Raw genomic sequence first — 17,790 nt, forward strand, 5'->3', positions numbered from 1 at the left:
TTGCTCATCACTATGTTGGCTGAATCTCAAACAAACGCAATAAAGTTGTTTTATATATTCTGTAATAACTTACAAAATCCTGCTTGACAGGTATTTCTTCCACTTCCACTGGAGGCTTTTAATTAAAATATTATTAACATCTCTAAATATACTGTAAATTCTAACCACATTGTATCATAGAAATACAATTAATTGAAAAGCTATACAAATACTCGTCCATGCTACAATGACTGCTTTACAAACTTAGAACAAAATGTGCTAGCAACTCATCACCTGCATAACATAGCTAAACATGTTCACATACTGTAACATTTAAAACAAAGCAGTAAATTTAGATGAGTTAGGGAAGAAAAACCAACAAATGCTATTAAAGCAGAACATTATCTGAAAACATCCTCTATCATTTTTTCTTCTTCAACATGAAAATCATTATGGAAAATGCTTGGCTTTTATTTATTAGATGGTACTCTTCTGCACTGTGTAACTTACAATTTTTTTCTTCATCAATATGTCTTCAATTTCTAGTGGAGGCTTGTAATTTAAATATAAATTCATGACAACATTTTATTACAGCTATGTACTATAGTATACTGAAATGTACATATAACAGGCCCATGACATAATAAATCACTATTGATATAAAATCCAACAATGATAACTTACATTAAACTGTATACTAGACATCACTGGTTTAAGTCCAGACACTACCAACTAAGAAGCTAACATCATTATGTTGGCTGAATCTCTAACACACACAATAAAGTTGTTTTATATATTCTGTAATAACTTACAATATCCTGCTTGACAGGTATTTCTTCCACTTCCACTGGAGGCTTTTAATTAAAATATTATTATTAATAACATCTTTATAAAAAACCACTATACAAATATTCTCCATTCTATACTGACTGCTTACAAAACTTAGAACAAATGTACTATCAACTCATCACCTGCATAACATAGCTAAACATGTTCACATACTGTAACAGTAAAAACAAAGCAGTAAAGTTAGATGAGTTGAGCAACAAATGCCAAGCATAAAAAACATCCTCTATCAGTTGTTAAAATATCTTCTTCGACATGAAAATCATTATGGAAAATGCTGGTATTAAATGTCAATTGAACATGGGTAGTAAACTCTATAAAACTAATTTTAGGTTAGTTGGTCTAGTTGGAGCAACCATTGACAACAATTTCCCCTGCTCAAATCAATTCACAAAAACAACATGTACTGCATATAATGTAAATACAGACGTACAGAAGCAGCAGAGTGAGTTTAAATAAATAAGTAGGGAAACAACAACATCCTGTCTGTTATAACATCCAGTAAGCAAGCTCCCTCCCTCTTACAGTATATTTTCGCAGGTAAGGGAAGCATCATGGTACCTAAGATTTTTAGAAACTAATTCACATTTAATACCGGACTACTTTCAGAGCTGATATTTGAATGGGTCCTTGGTAACTTTTGACTTTCTAATTGCTATATAGAATATTTCATTACATGATTATATATTTTGGCACAAATGTAGGAACAAAAAGTCTTGTTGGTTTCAAAATGGTTTAAAAATATTTGGTAAAGTCATGTTGATTATATTCCCAAGTCTTAAATTGTAAACACACTGGGTGTATTTGTAGTAAAACTAAGTTTTACTTAAGTAATACTAAGTTTTTCCAACTCTTGTGTGAACAGCCCAGCAACCCTGTCTAACAGATTTAAAATCCAGTGGGAACATACACAGGAATGCTTTTTGGCTTTCCTAGCATAGAAAGAAATCCCTATTCAGACCGTGGTAATTTTTACTTTTCTGATGTCTTGTAAAGAATTTTAATAAGGCCAGTGTGGTTGACGGTGGTTTAATACACTATCTGAAACACTTTAACTAAAAAAAAATATGACAAAACCAATTACCATGTTATCACCCTGCATCTGCTCAAGTGTGGGAACAATGGGGGAATTATTTCTTGGTGAAGGAATCTGAAAAACAAAAAGGAGAGGCAATGTATATATTTTAAAATAAATCTTTCAAATTCATTTATATCATCTTCATAATATAAATGGATTTCAAAGATCAAATTTATTTGTAGCAAAAACAGAATATATTAAAACAACTTAAAAAATGTATTAGATGCATCATAAAAAAAGCAAGCCGTATAGTACTTCCTAAATTACTCAAAGAATAACAGAAAAGTAACCTATAAGAAAAATCGGTCACTCCTGGGTTTCTCTACAATTGAAGTCAATTTAAAAAGTCTAAAACTACAATAGTTTCTTTTTATTCTGAAACAAAGATGCTGCACAAACCTTAGTTTGCTCCTGTTTGCGCAAAGCTGGTACTGGTGGAGACTCGGTTCTGGACTATTAAAAGATAGTAATTTAAAATAAATATTATATTAACGTAGGCCACAGCAATGATAGTGAATGATAACCATTCTAACTTTTCATACAAAAAATATCTGTGGCAGTATTCACCTTTCACACTTAGGCTTAGGGAAACACTTACACGTATTAAGGTCAAGAAAAATCTCATATCTAAGTGAATACAATTTAAGGGAAATACTTAAATATTCATTAAGTTAAGTGAAATACTTATACTGAAGGAACAAATCTCACTTTAATGAGATTGGTGAATACGGTCACTGATTATGAATAAACTTCTATTTACATAAAACATCCAGCTCCTAACTAGGGTCATTTCGTCAGTCTAATTTCTCCACCTAGAATTTGATATTGAAAATAAACTAATTCACTTACTGGTTCTGCCTTCCTAAGTGTTGGAATCGGTGGTGATTCTACCCTCTATCAATATTAATAAATGAAAATGGAGTTATGAATAAAACTAACATAAAAGATCAGTAAATAGATAAATACAAATTTAAACAAATGCTTGAACCAATTCATTTAATTTATTTTGCCATTTGCACCAATTTCCAATATTTATCTGTCTGCTGATCTGGTTAATCAAGAATGTCTTTGTCAGAGATTGAAAATGAATTGATTTAAAATAATATTGTACTTACAGGTTCTGTCTTTCGGAGGGTTGGAATTGGTGGTGATTCGACTCTCTGCAAATAAATAAAAAATTTAAAAACATATTTATATACATAAATACCACTCAATTATAGGAAGAACACTAGGTTTGAATATTGGTTGTGGCAACTTTTTCTCATTTCCTCATCTTTATCGTTTCTATTTAATTAATTTTCTTATACAGTAGCCTAATTTTCAGTATATCACCGATTGACAGGAAAACAAAAAACAAATTTACCAGCACTTCAGTCTCCTTGTGAATCTCTGTTATTCTGCTATGTTGTTTTACTGACTTTTCTTCCATGACTGCTTGTTTCATTTCTGCTTGTTTCCTTTTTTCTTCTGCCAATTTAGCCATCTCTTCGTTTTGTTGACGTGTCTAATGTAAAGAAAACAAGATAAAACTCTAATCATTCTTGATTTAAGTCATGTTCAAATAGATCAAGTTATGGCATATATGAAATGTAAAATATTTCAATTAAAAAATACAATAAATGGGGGTATATATATATAGCAACACTTAACAAAGTTTCAGGCTATGCATGTGGCATCAGCAAATGGTTGCCTGTCTATGAATGGCAACAAATTCGTCAATTGCATACACACATGTGTTAACATGACATACCTAATAGTCATTCTAATAACAACCAAGCATGTCTAACTACATACCTTCTCTTCCTTTAACCTTTGTTTTTCTTTTTCGGCTTCAAACTCCCTTTGCATTTTATCTCTTTGTTCCTGAAGATCCCGTTCTTGCTTTTCCTCTCTTAATCGTTCACGTTCTTTTTCTTCAGCTTGCCGTCTTTTCTTTTCTTCAATCTGTTAACATTACAGTAATATCTTCTCATTTACTTTAGAATTATAAACAACTTCTCTGACCTACATTTTCTCTGCTCAAATAATTATTTGATATTAAATATTTTTTACAAAAATTGCGGTGACATTGATATACTGTTTCATAATTATCCACCTACTATAGATTTAAATTTAAAAAAAACTCAGTCTTGCAGAAGCATATGAGGGAATGTCTTTTCACATAGCCAACATTGCAAAGTGTCATTTTTCTCCAGAGTGACAAACACAAGATGCTCTACACGAACAAAGTCTTTAAACAAGCTTTTGGTATTTGAGAAACTTTTTAGAAACCAGACACCTGCAGAGATCACATCCAGACATCTCTGACCTATAAATTAGTAACAGAGTATCTAAACCACCAAGCTATCCAATTCTTCTCCTTTTTTGTTACATCATTACAAATTCCTACCTGAAGTCTAAGGCTTTCTTTATACTCATCCTGAGCATTCACAGGAGTTGTGTCACCACCTACAGTAAAACTTTCAGGTAAAGTATGATGGACAGGTATCTGTACTTGGCCTCTTGGAGAAATCATAGGATTACCTACAAAAGAAAACGCTCTGTTCATGCAGATCTTATTCTTCCAGGATTTAATTACACTTAATACAGTAACCATTTTTGTTATGGCTGTGTTTCTGTAGCTATAACATATTGTTGGTTTAATTTCTTAACTAATCATATAATTATATATTATTATTATTATTATGACTACTTTAACATCAATCACTCAATTCTCTATACCATAAACATAATTGAGTGATTTGAATGAAATAATTTTTGGATAATTTGTCTTGAGTGGAATTGGTTAAATCCTGTTTCCACAGAACCTTTATCGGTTGATTATCAGTTAATTTTTTATCAGATAATTATAGGTTCATTTTTGGCTGTGGAAACATGGCTTATGAATGGAAAATCAATGAAAAAAAAACTCTCTCTCTAGTGGTATAGTAAGTAAATTATTTCAAACAAAGTTAGGACTATAGCTGCCCCTAATCTATGTATTACTAGACAATATTATACTTTACCTTGAATGGTTGAGCCTCCAAATACATCCTCTGTTGTCTGCATTTGTTTCACTTGTTTTAAGTCAGCTGAAAAAATATTATTCAATAAATTATGGAAAAAAGAATATGCCCGTCTTGTTATGGTTGTAATAATGGTAAACTCCTATTCAAGGCACACACTTTTAAGGGACATTTCATCTAGGCATGAATTTTTTTCTTTAGTTTGCCAGTTAGCCTGACATGAATCAATAGTAATACTGTAGTAAATTTCTTGGACTTTTCGTTCATCAATGCTTGGTTTGAAACAGGTATCCAAGTTGCACTTTGATGGGATTTGCATTGTGAATTTGTATTGCATTTAATTAATTAATAACTGCACATGATCATTTCAACTTACCAATGATATGTCCCTTATTGTCACGCATCGGTGCTCCTCCGCCTCCTTTGCCAAATGGCTCATAAAGTTTAGCTTCAGCTTCCATCTTTTGATCATATCGTTCCTGTGCAGCTTTCTCTTCTCGTTTTCTTCTTTCTTTCTCTTGGATCTACAACAAGGTAATAAGAATATTTTGCAATGAATTATTTATTATTATTTATTCTCTTCTTGATAATTTTTATACTGTATATACAGTATATTTTTTGTTGTCTTGATTGATGAGTTTTTTTGTAGTCTTGAAGTTCATAATTATTTATATTTTCCATAATAATGAAACAAACAAAAGAATTTACCTGCAATAGAAGTTCATCTTGGTAGCTTCTAGAGCCACCTTTTTTCTGAGGTGTCTTCGAATCATCACCTACAAATCCTTGAATTGATGACCGTCCATTTTTCTGAATTGGTCTGAAAATAAAAATAATGATATACACAAAAGTAATGAACAATCAGGGATACAATTTCACTAAAGTAAGAATAATTAATTAAAATTCATCCATATAAACATGTTACAGTATTATTAAGGTACTATAATAAGAATGTCTTACTGAGTAGGTCTTGGATTGAGTGTAGAATTGTAACCCTGATTCAATGAATTTCCATTTTGTGGAGGATTATCTTGACCCCGTCCATATGGAGACACACCTAAATATCCATCATTGTAACCATTATAGTATGGGTTTATTCCAGATGGAGGACCTAAAAAAATAACAAGAACAATTTCAGTTGAAAATGACTTCTTAAAAGGTAAGGCATTAAAATAGAAAATGGCAAACTGTTTGTTTGTCCCTAATTTTATTTTAATTACATACATTTTTGAATTATCATAACAATAGTTATCATGTAATGTAATTCCTTGATACTTCAATTTGACAATTATATTCAGTAACAAAGAAATAAAATAAAAAATTGATCAAACGAAAAAAAGATGGCTGACTTAAAAGAAAAAAAGTGTCTACAATTTCAGTAAGCTAACACTAGTTTAGTTTGTCCTTGTATGTATTTATTATTGCACAGCAGGTGTACAGTATACATTCAATGTATTTTAAATTCTTGACTTCAATTGATGATAATTATAATAAACCATTAAAGACAGAAAAATAGGCGTCCCTTACCAATTCAGTGCATCACAGATTGCAAATTGAATAAAGGAAAACAAAACAATTAGAACAAACAAATTATTTGCAATGATTAACAAACTTCTTTAACTATTCATGTAAATTGATTTTCGGCAAAATAAGAAAAAATACATTTAAATAATTTCTGAACACACCATACATATATAACAGTGACTTTATGCAAGGTTGATGTACACAAAAAAAAAAGTGACATATACCATTAGAAGGTGGATCTTCATGAGCTTTCTTTTCCAGAAATGTTTTAAAAACTGAGAGCATGTGTCAAAATAAAATCCAATAAAATAAGAAACTTAATAATACATGTGTTTACAATATTATTACAAATTAATTAAACTAATATAACAACTTTAATTTAATTAATTCCATTGTTTGTGCACAGCTACAGTTATCTTATTAAACTATTCGTTCCACAATTTTTAAAATAATAATAACAAATGTAGAAATAATTATTGAAAAAAAATATTTATATTGTACACTCCCAATTTATTTCATAAACTTTATCATTATATTGTACACTAAAACCAAACCAAATTACTTTCATAAGGTGATTGCTTGAACTCTGACACTCCGGTTGTATGAGCTAAAAAGTAGTAAAAATAATTACGGTCTTTGTTAATAATTCATTATTTTAATAAAAGGAAGCAAAGCAAACAGGAACATGTACTGTTTAGCAGAAATTATAATTCATACTCTATGTACCAAGGAAGCAATATTTGACAGTTAAATTTCTACCTAGTTTCAATGACATACCCTATCCAAATAGATCTATCCAATTTTAACAACCATAGAACCAATTCAAAATCCATGATACAACAAGTATTGAAATTACCAAAAAGTAATATCACAAATGAACATTACCAATTAACAAACTAGAACCCCTTTCTCACAGCCAAGTTCTGTAAATATACCCTTAGCATGATTCCTCCATGCTTTTGTAACATTCTGTTATTAGTCAAACCACCTAGCGACCAAGAATGCAGGGACCCCATGAAGGGAAAATAAATGTTATTTCTCAATCTTTATTTGAGAGAGTTTCTTTTGGTTATTGAAGTGTATCCCCAAGAACAAAATAAACAGTATTTAAATCAAAAATAGGTGTTTTATAGGCAATGAATGTATTAAGACAAATAAAGGCAAAAAGGATATAGTTATAAACAAAAAGAAAATTTGTTCTGGGGATATAAAGCATTTTGTTGGAAACAAACTGTACTAAACGTGAGAAAGGGACTAAGAATGTTGATTGCAATGTTCCTAAAGCACTGTTGAATCAGATCACAACACGCAATGATTGGATGCACATCTACACAGGATATAAATAATATTTAAAGCTACATCATTATTAAAGCTTTACAATAACTGCTTCAATAAAAAGAGTTAAATATATCTAAATGTATTTTTATTAGAAGTTTAACAAATTAAATTAATGCCATAACATTAGTTAGTGAATAAAAAACAATAAATTCAAGTAAAAACAAATCTAAGAGACATTGTTTTTGAATACGATTTACTCCAAAAATAAACCTAAGCAACAAAAGTTATTACTGTATTTGCAGAAAGTAGGACACAAATAATAAAAGGTACTGGCAACCAAACAAACATTATGCAATTTTGCCAAAGCTTCATTAAACGTCCATGATCAACATAAAATACAGTTTTCTATAAAAAAATAAGTTGTAGTTGTACATAAACCACAGCAACAACCATTTACCCTCTTCTAATACTTCATTTATTTCAATCCTACGAAGAATGTCTGAGATACAAAAAGTGAAAATAGTGATAAATGAAATATCAGACTGTTAAACACATTTACACTGCTAATAGTTACATTTAAAACTTTTATCTTTCATATTTTTTATTTTAGTTAAAAATCAAAAAATCAAAATAATGGATCTGTATCTTTTGATGAATCTGAAAAAGAAATAATTATGGGTTTAGGTCTGATTGTGAATGGTTTATGAAATTGTAGATCACCATTTTTCTTCTGCAAAATAAATAACAAAGATTTCATTTTTAACACTGAATTGGCAACAGTAGAATATTGCATACTTTACTACTACATACATTCATTTGTTAGATGTTAGTGCAACCAATGTACTGCATGTCACAAGAATGCAGACAAAGATCTAAAATAAGAAGGAACCTGAAGTAAAACAGAAACTTAATATACAGCATTTGCTATAGAATAAATAAAGAAAGAAAAACACTTGGAACACCCGCAGAAAAACAGGGTCTGAGATGTAAAAGTCTTCTCCGAAAGATGACCTTTTAAGGAAGCAAAATCCAGATGAGTAAACTGGACCTCCAGTTTAAGTCCTTATCAAAGAAAGGACTATTATGGTTGAGAATGGGCTTTGAACCTGTGCCGATTCTATAGCTATAAAAGCAATTTTTTTTTCTGTTTTGCCATGAGCAATTAAAACAAAACCTAAGCCTCTCACTTTATCACTCTTATTTACATTAGACACTATATTTATTCTAGTATTAAAATCTAGAAAATATTTTAAGATAATTGCACATTTTACATTACCAAAATAGCAATAACAATATAACAAAAAGAAGAAGAAATGCTTATTTATTTACTGCAGATCTAAACTGAAAAATTAATGAATATCAAAAGCATTTCTAAGAAAAAGTAAAATTAATTATACCTTGGGGTGAATCTCCTGGTCTTGATACAACTTAGAAAAACATATATTTTGTTAAAGTTTCATTTTGTATAATTTTATTTCATTTTAAAAGCAAATTAGTAGAAACAGAACATTTTTTGAGATATCAACGAATCTAATAAACACAGAAGGCAATCATTGTATTGAACAGAGTTTTAAACTGTTCATATTCTAATTATGTCGGTAGTACAATATATTTAAGACTATAAAAGCTGTACATTTACCACCAAATTGCTCAACTGGTAAAGTTGCTAAATTAGAGCCTGTTAAAAAAAGATATGAAAACCTTAATAAAGATACAGGATACATACAAATATTTGATATACAATTGTTTTTACACCTGTCTATTTAATACATACCAAACAATAAAAAAAAAACAATAATAATAATAAAAAAACAGTGTCAGTAGTTAGGACTAGATTTACCTAAGATATGCCTAAAATACCATATTATCTTACTAGAACAAAAATCGGAATCATCTAAGTATGCATGTGTGCAATCGCATGTGTGGCCTATCAATTATATTACTTCAAAAGATCTTTCATTTTAAGTTAGCAATAGGGAGGTTTCGCAATCTTACGAATACGATAACGTCACGCACACGTATTCGTTTTTCCTAAGCCAGGAAAAATCTGTTTCACATGGCAACGAAATATTGAGGGCGCCGCCCAAAATATGACTGCGGTAATTTTAGCGAAACGACAGGTAAGTGTTGCTTGGTGCTTGGCTGCCTAGGCTTAGCGTAACATCAAAGCGAGTGAGGACTTTAAAAACTGCTATTTAAAAAAAATTGACCTGGCATTTTAGTAAATTACTTTAGTAAATTACTTTCAATAAATCTATAATTATATTATAATCATGAATCATTCCTGATTCAAATGCAAAATGTGCAAAATAGATCAAAAACTATACTCGTTTTGTAGTTACGAATATGACTGGTGATATTCGTCAACACGAATACGCTTTACGAATATGAAATGGGGATCAGTTTAAAAGTTTCACAAATGTGTGACGTATCCGTTTTCGTTATCAGATTCGTAAGGTTGCAAAACCTCCCTATTATCTCACTCATTTCACTGAGTACATTTTATCAATTTATGATTAAAGTAAACAAAACATTTCATTTTTATTACAATAAAAATAAGTTATAAAAGTTTAAAACTTTACCTGGTTCTCCTTCCATTGGGTTTCGATGTCCATAATATGAATAAGGATCAACAGAATCAGATTTATATTGGTATCGCTCAAGTTCAAATGGCCTGAAAGGTGTTATAAAAAGAGAATGATTCCTATAACATACGCCACATATCGAGACAGTCTATATACAAAAGCAGGCAGAAAAAAATGTGCCAAAAGTGGAGTTGTATAATTCGGTCAATTAGGATTTGTTATTACAGCAAAACAAGTCCCAGAAGTTAAGATTTGACTAAATAATCTGCAAAACCGTAAAAAGAAACCCATTTCTTGGTTTGGCTATTGGGAATAGAAGATTGAGATGTACTTACTTTTCTAGCATTGGGGCTTTAGACTTGAGGAATGCAGCCTCAAGGCCTAGATCTTGTGCTGGTGGTGGCACATATGGCTGATTCATTTGTGGGGCAAATGAAGGTTGATACTTGGTGTTCTGTGTTGTTGTATTATAACCATGTGGAGGTGCTTGCCGGCTGTTTCCATGTTTTGATAAGCCTTTTAGACGATCAGGCTGATGGTAGAAACATGTAAAAAAAACAGTTTAATTTTAAAATCAATATTTGCAATGAAAAGTTTTGGAGTAGCTGGAGATAAATTAAATACACTATATAGAGAATTCTATGAACTATGACAAAGTACTTTAAGCAGAAAACTATATTTATAAATAAGTACTACAAGAATCATTGCAATCAACTAAATTCATTGCTATAGTGGCTGAAAACAATTTAAAAATACTCACCAATTTCTCAGGATCTTGGAGACCAGTTGCATTGACCTTTAACCCTTCTTCTCTTTCTCTGTAACACATGAAGTATTTGAATGAGATATTCGAATGAGATATTTCTTTCGTGGATATACAATGCTACATTTCTCCCAAAGCAAGGGTTTTGGTACCAATATTTGCCGGATTAAATTAGCTTTAACCGGAATAAAAAATGGTGCAAGAAAATTATACATAAATAAAAACCTATCTAGTAAGTGGTAGGTAAGGCCTAGCCATTTAAAATCATAGACCAAATGCAATCGAAAACTATATTTTGTTAATTGAATCGACGAAGTACAATATTATTAGACAGTTTTTCATTTAGTAGTTACATCTCATATAGTATATCAATAATTTGGTACTTCGCTTAATTAATTGATTGGAATTGATTTCAGAATATTCTTTTTTTAGCTTAAATTGAATAGAAAAAAAACCCCTAAAGGCTGATAAATGATATGTGTACTTACATGTTTCTGTTTCTGTGAAGATAACATAGCAGAAATTGTTATAATAAAGCAAGGCACAAAAATATAAACAAAACATAAATTGAAATAGCAACTAAATTAATATCTACTTTGTACAATCGCATGAATGTTTTAATATCTATTAATTTCTACAATGTATGCATTTCCCGGTGAAAATTTAGACAGGCACAATGCTTTTATATTTGGTCTGAAATTATTTACTTCATCTATTATTCAATTTGCATATACACAGGATGATTAAAACCAAGTGTCTGAGTAAGGGGTACTTTTTATTCACTGTTTACATAGCAAATTAAGTAAACCCTGAATTATAAAGCAAGCTTCTGAAACACATTTCAAATGGCACTAACAATGGCATTTTAAAGCTGTCTATTTTCAAATTGAATTTTTGCATATGTCATGAGGAAAATTGTTTATTGTTAAATGTTAAGTGTCATTTGATGTGGATGAATTAGCGCACCCATCTCTACTATGCTATATTTCCAAGTAAAAAATGTTCAAATAATCTTTTATTTTGTATGTGTATTGGATAATTAATTTGAAATTTGTAATAAGCATCCTTGATATAGCAAGCAGCAGTGCAGTAATCTCTCTATTATACCCTTGAATAAAAATTTTCCGACTGAAATATGATTGTTATTATTAATTATTTATCTCAAACACCAGTAGCTTGAATATGCTATGTGTTGCAAACTGAACTAACCTTCGTTTTGTTTCCTTGGCCTCTTCCATTTGTTTCTCTAATTCTTTACGATATTCTTCTTTCTTTCGTTGAGATGCACTTTGACTTTGCCGATGACCTGAAACAATATGCAGCATGACACCAGTTACCCTTTTCAATTGTATTTAAAATTAATATACCTTTCTTTAATTGTAAGCTTGAACATACTAAAATAAGAGTGAACAAAAATTCAATGTTGACCACGCAAGCTTTCTGGGTAACAGATTGTGACGTACAGTATGCCAAATACCAATATACAATGGTGCTTCCTTTCTGGGAAGAAAACTGTGTAGAATGACTTACCAATAAAAAAACCCTCATCTTCTGCGGATTTAGGCCGTGGTTTTCTGGTGTTAACTGGTTCTGGTTGATTATTCTGGACTGGCCTGTTGAGATATATATAATAATAGAAACTAATTTATAATCTAATAATCGATATTGGTTTCTAATATCCCTGGCTAACAAAAATGTTATATACAATCTTGACCTTCAACATCATACTATACACGCAGACTTAAAGTTTTCAATAGGTTCTTTTCAGTAAAATCATTCAAAAAGTTGTTGAAACTATTGTAGTTCATCAGAAAGCAATCTATACTATAAGAGAGAATTTGTATATTTTTTCTATATCAAAATGACAGAAATTGTATCCTAGTGTAGCCTAGAATGTGCACTATTGCTATGCTTTATTGTTATGCTAAAGAGCACAACATTAAGAATTTTCAACATAAAGGTGACAATATACCTGTCCATTTCTGGCATGGTTCTACTTCTTTCCTCTCTAAGATTTTTCTGTAAAAATAATACTTATAACGTTAAGTTTATAAATTACAAAACAGAACTGTAAAATCGGCTTTATGGATAGTTCCAGCTGGAATTTAAAAGTGACTTTCAATTGTTTATCTTTACAATGATAATCTCAAACATTCTGGCAGTTATTAAACAACTCAATATTTATAGTGATCTGGACTTTGTGGATTTTGGGTCAACATTCAAATTCAAATGAAATGAATAAAACTTACATTGTCAATATCATCATATGGATCATCTCCTTTTGAATAACGCCCTCTACCACTATATTCTTCAAATCTAACTCTCCTGGAGTAACAAGAAATTCAATTAAAAGACAAATGAATATTTTATTCAATTATTTTATAAAGAAAATTAATACGTAGGTTATACAGTGGTGAAGAAAAATAAGCACATTTTTTTTTTATTGTTGAACAATTTATATAGGCATTTATAAATGATGGTTATTATGACAATACTAATTCTTTCCCACTATACCATATCTATCCAAAATCTGCAAAAAAATACTGAACACAAGATACTATTGAGTAAAAAATATATATAAAAACAATTTAATCAATTACCTATCATCATTATCCCTTTCATCTTCATATCGATCATAATATCTCCGCCTCTGAAATGCAAATCATTATTAAACAAGGCCATATAGATGGCTGCAGTCGCGTGCTCATTAGTGTTTACCGACCGACCAACCTACCAACTGACCGAAATTACTGAACATGTTTAAAAATGTTGGAATGTTTAAAAACATTTATATTTTTTTAATTTACACGTGCGTAGCCTGTCACTTTTGACGTGCTCGTATAACGTAATTTCGAGTTGAAAAGTAAGTCAAGAAAACAGAAATCGGGCAAATAGAGTGCGCATCGAAAATAAATTTTGAAAATTTTAAGCGCGCGTACGCATGCGTTACATGCGCTACGCATGTAATTGTATTGCCATATGATGATTTATGCCCTGAAATTTATGAGTACCAAATTTTATTTAATTGTGATTCATGGTTGTGAAGATATGATTACAAACGTGATTTCGTTAAATCGTGCGTAGACCGCGTAATTTTTTATTGCGCACCGTGAAAACATAACCACATCGATTCCTGGCCATAAGGAATATACTGTGAAAAATTGACTTAGCTAGATTAAACTGATATCAAGATAAGGTCAGAAAGCGATAAAACGCATAGTGATACCGGACCGACAGACCGACCGACCGACATAGTGAACTATAGAGTCGCGTCCACGCGACTAATAAATGCAGGGTTGTGTAACAAATCAGGTTTGTAAATGGCCTAATGCATTCAAATTATTGTAGTCAAAACCTTTCTAAAAGGTTAAGTCTAGAAAGCAGAAGAAAGGTCTAAGTACAGTAAAGAAAAAGAACCGAGTTCAAGCACTGGAAATATTAGAAAATGCACCAAACCAAAGGGATCCAAGGATAACCTATTAATGAATTTTGATTGGCATTGCACATTGTTTATTCAGAATAGGTTGTAGTTGATGATACAGCAGTAGTTTTCTTTGAATTATCATGTAATTGCTATATCATAATATTCCTTAGATATATACTTACACTAGGTCCAGGTCGATTTAAGTAGGGGTCACTTATAGAAGGCTGAATACCCCTTTCTCTATAGTAATCCATATCATCATCGTATCGCCTAAATATAGAAGGAACAAAGGAATGATATTATTTACTAACATGATATTAATACTAAACAAATATACGTGGTGTACCGGAAACTTTATATCAACATTTGATTTCGCCATGCAAACCTTCAAACAAGAGTAATTAGTGAACAAATAATGTATGACAAACGATTACATCTATGCCAAAATAGAAACCATGAATGCCTTTTTTTGTATTGGAGGATGGAAATTTCATGTGCTTCTTCTGCACACTTTGTGCTTATGAGTTAACCTACAGGTTTTTATAAGGATCAGGATACACTGTAGCAAAACAGAGCAGATCGTTTGTTACTCAAAGATCTTACCTGTATCGAGCCTCTTCTTGCCTTTTCCTTCTTAAGATATCATCATAATCTAAATGAACTGGTGTTCCCCATCCTCGTCGTGGTGGCGGTGGAACGTCATCGTAATACCTCCGTGGTGGTGAATGGTCATCATAACGAGGAAGAGGAGTTCTGGATTCTTTATTATCATAATGATGTGATCGTTTAGGACGGGAAGTATCGTAATAGTGCTCTGCATGCCTAGGCCGAGGAGATCCTGATGTATTTTCTGAATACCCATTAATATCTCTGGGACTGTGATCTTTCTGGACTTTTGGTGACTGTCTATCAACGCCATTCATATTACGCTATTAAGCAGAAGAAAAAGGAATTATATTCATCGTGTCATGAAAGAATTTTATTTTTTAGTTTAAGATTGGACTTGGGTTGGGAAATTTATCAAAATTACAACTACTTACCTGATCTGATTCAGTAGTGCCTCATGATTTGGGGTGTAATTGATAAAATAAAATATTCAATCAAATAGAGGTTTTACCCCTGTTGGCATTGGCATTAGTTGTTACTGAAAATGATAATAATCTCCAGATTAGCAAATTAACCAGTGAGCACCATCTTACTTACAATTTTCTGTTCATCTGATACAGACTGTCCATTATTCTTTTGCCCTTTCTGTTTTAAATATTCATTGTACTCTTGATTGCGTTGACGTCTAGCATTCAATTTGGCCGAGTTCCTTTCACCAATACCCAAGCTGTTTGTAGCATTCTCATTTGGACTTTGCTTTTGATTTCTTCCATTTTCAGGACCAGAACGCATTTTTTTCTAATTAAAATAAACGTGGTGAACATGCAGTTAAATTTCTTCTAATCAGTATACTGTAATAGAATCAGAACAGGCCGGTGCATAACGATGTTTATTTTAAAAAACACACCAAGGAAATTCTTGCCATAAAATAAGTCTCTGAAATTGGAACAGTTGCTGTGAGATACAACTTTGGCACAATGATGCTAGTAAATTTAGTAGATTATGAAACAAATTTCACCAAACATTTCTGACTGGACCTGGATTTAATTGTATATCACCTGACATTAGTAGAAGTGTATTAAGAGACATACAAGTGTATTAATATACATATCATGTGTATTAATATTAATATATTATGTGCTATCTGCAATTATCCTTACCTCCTCCAAGAACCTCTTATATTCTTCACGGCGTTCAGCGTTTAACTTTTCTCTAAGGTTTGTATAACTTCCTCTGGGTAAAGCTCTTCCATCATCTAATAATAATAATTGTCTATTTTTGTTTTCTTCAATAAAGTTTAGAATTGGTGATACTACACACTGTAGGACTTGTCTTTTTAAAATTGTAGGTGTGCTACAAATTGCACTCCTCAATACATCCAGGAGTGCTGTAGGTGTGCTGTTTGTATTTTAGTGTCTAGAGTTTACCAAATTTAAGTGTGTTGTAAATCATACTCCTCAAGGGCTCACCTCAAACAAAAAGGCCTGTGTCACAGTAATAACTGAGGATGTGGAAGGTTGTGAATACAGGCTGCTAGTTAAAGAGAGAAGAATGGAAGTTTGAGATCTACTAGTTACCTTGCTTATTTGATTGAGCTGCATCTTTGTTTGACCGAGCAGTTTGAATGATTTCATTTGATCCAGATACACCCAATATATCTCTTCTCATGTCATGTGACTACAAATAAAAAACAACAAACCATCCCAAAAGTTGTTACGTCTGATCTAAATTAAAATTTATTTTTCAGACTACACCAGAGGTCACAACAAAAATTAAATGTCGCGAGACTTTTCAAAGCATAGTTGAACAACCAAATTATAAACAATGGGTACTACTGTATACGCCATGCAATGCTGATGTGCATAGAGTAGGTCTCACTTTTTAGTTAAAACATAAGGCGCCATAGGAGAATAAATGGTAAATGATGATCTAGGCTTTATCATTTAGTAAAACAATCGGGAGAATTTGCATATTAGCAAAAGAAGGGAGATCACTTGAAATAGGAAACGATTATTATAGAAAGTCTGAACTAAAATGTTACTGAACTGGTCAATTAACTTTCAAGGAGAAAGTGTTATAGTAATGTAAATACACTTTTATTTAAATTTGTTTTATTTACAAGAAGCCGACTCCATTTTCATTTAACACATCAATATATACTATAATTTACCTTCGCCAAGGAGGTACAGTATATGTAATCGGTAGCGTGTGTTTGTTTGTTAGCAGGATTACTCAAAAAGTAATTACAAGATCTTTACCAAAATGAATATACAGATAGTCAAGGACCATTCCATTAAATTTTGGGATCACTTGGGACCATGGTCCCAATTCTGGACCACTTTTTAGTATACTTTTCAAACCTGCTAGTGTTAAAAGATAGGACAGAATTTTTCAAAAGCCGGCGAGCAGTCTTAAAGTAACAAGTAAACTGAAATTGAATGTTCTCAAGAACTACTTGTCCAAAAAACTTCATTTTTGTACAAGAGGCAAGAGTTATAATTTGTGATTTGTAATTTTAAAACATAATTTGATTTAATGTGCACGTTTGTTGATGCGAGTAGTTTAAAAAACGTATTTCTTTTCAAATTCACTCGTTTGATTTTCGCGTTGCTGTAAGTTGTTATTCAACTGAAGCTATTGTTAATTGAACGGCTTGTTACATAACCATTACACCAAACTCGCATACACATGCTTGTAGTGAA

The 17,790-nt window shown here is 31.3% G+C and overlaps 1 protein-coding gene across 3 annotated transcripts in view; it reads right to left on the bottom strand.

Annotated features, from left to right (window-relative positions):
- Window positions 1-17,790, bottom strand: part of LOC140051444 (centrosome and spindle pole-associated protein 1-like) — a 29,913-nt gene that overhangs the window by 9,921 nt on the left and 2,202 nt on the right. The window contains exons 3-27 of one of the 3 annotated variants that reach the window (XM_072096662.1): window positions 16,666-16,765; window positions 16,249-16,343; window positions 15,686-15,886; window positions 15,086-15,411; window positions 14,665-14,752; window positions 13,659-13,708; window positions 13,308-13,383; window positions 13,031-13,077; window positions 12,589-12,671; window positions 12,268-12,364; window positions 11,056-11,113; window positions 10,631-10,827; window positions 10,293-10,384; window positions 5,869-5,965; window positions 5,617-5,728; window positions 5,285-5,432; window positions 4,909-4,974; window positions 4,293-4,426; window positions 3,698-3,847; window positions 3,267-3,407; window positions 3,019-3,063; window positions 2,753-2,797; window positions 2,303-2,356; window positions 1,910-1,975; window positions 792-833 (exon numbers count right to left, since the gene is read on the bottom strand). In XM_072096662.1, the coding sequence (XP_071952763.1) occupies window positions 792-833; window positions 1,910-1,975; window positions 2,303-2,356; window positions 2,753-2,797; window positions 3,019-3,063; window positions 3,267-3,407; window positions 3,698-3,847; window positions 4,293-4,426; window positions 4,909-4,974; window positions 5,285-5,432; window positions 5,617-5,728; window positions 5,869-5,965; window positions 10,293-10,384; window positions 10,631-10,827; window positions 11,056-11,113; window positions 12,268-12,364; window positions 12,589-12,671; window positions 13,031-13,077; window positions 13,308-13,383; window positions 13,659-13,708; window positions 14,665-14,752; window positions 15,086-15,411; window positions 15,686-15,886; window positions 16,249-16,343; window positions 16,666-16,765 (2,610 nt within the window). Of the gene's footprint in view, window positions 1-791; window positions 834-1,909; window positions 1,976-2,302; window positions 2,357-2,752; window positions 2,798-3,018; window positions 3,064-3,266; window positions 3,408-3,697; window positions 3,848-4,292; window positions 4,427-4,908; window positions 4,975-5,284; window positions 5,433-5,616; window positions 5,729-5,868; window positions 6,020-10,292; window positions 10,385-10,630; window positions 10,828-11,055; window positions 11,114-12,267; window positions 12,365-12,588; window positions 12,672-13,030; window positions 13,078-13,307; window positions 13,384-13,658; window positions 13,709-14,664; window positions 14,753-15,085; window positions 15,412-15,685; window positions 15,887-16,248; window positions 16,344-16,665; window positions 16,766-17,790 lie in introns of all 3 variants that reach the window. The other 2 variants (XM_072096661.1, XM_072096664.1) reach the window with 2 other exon arrangements.

This window comes from Antedon mediterranea, chromosome 6 (assembly GCF_964355755.1).
Source record: "Antedon mediterranea chromosome 6, ecAntMedi1.1, whole genome shotgun sequence".
Taxonomy (NCBI): Eukaryota; Metazoa; Echinodermata; class Crinoidea; order Comatulida; family Antedonidae; genus Antedon; species Antedon mediterranea.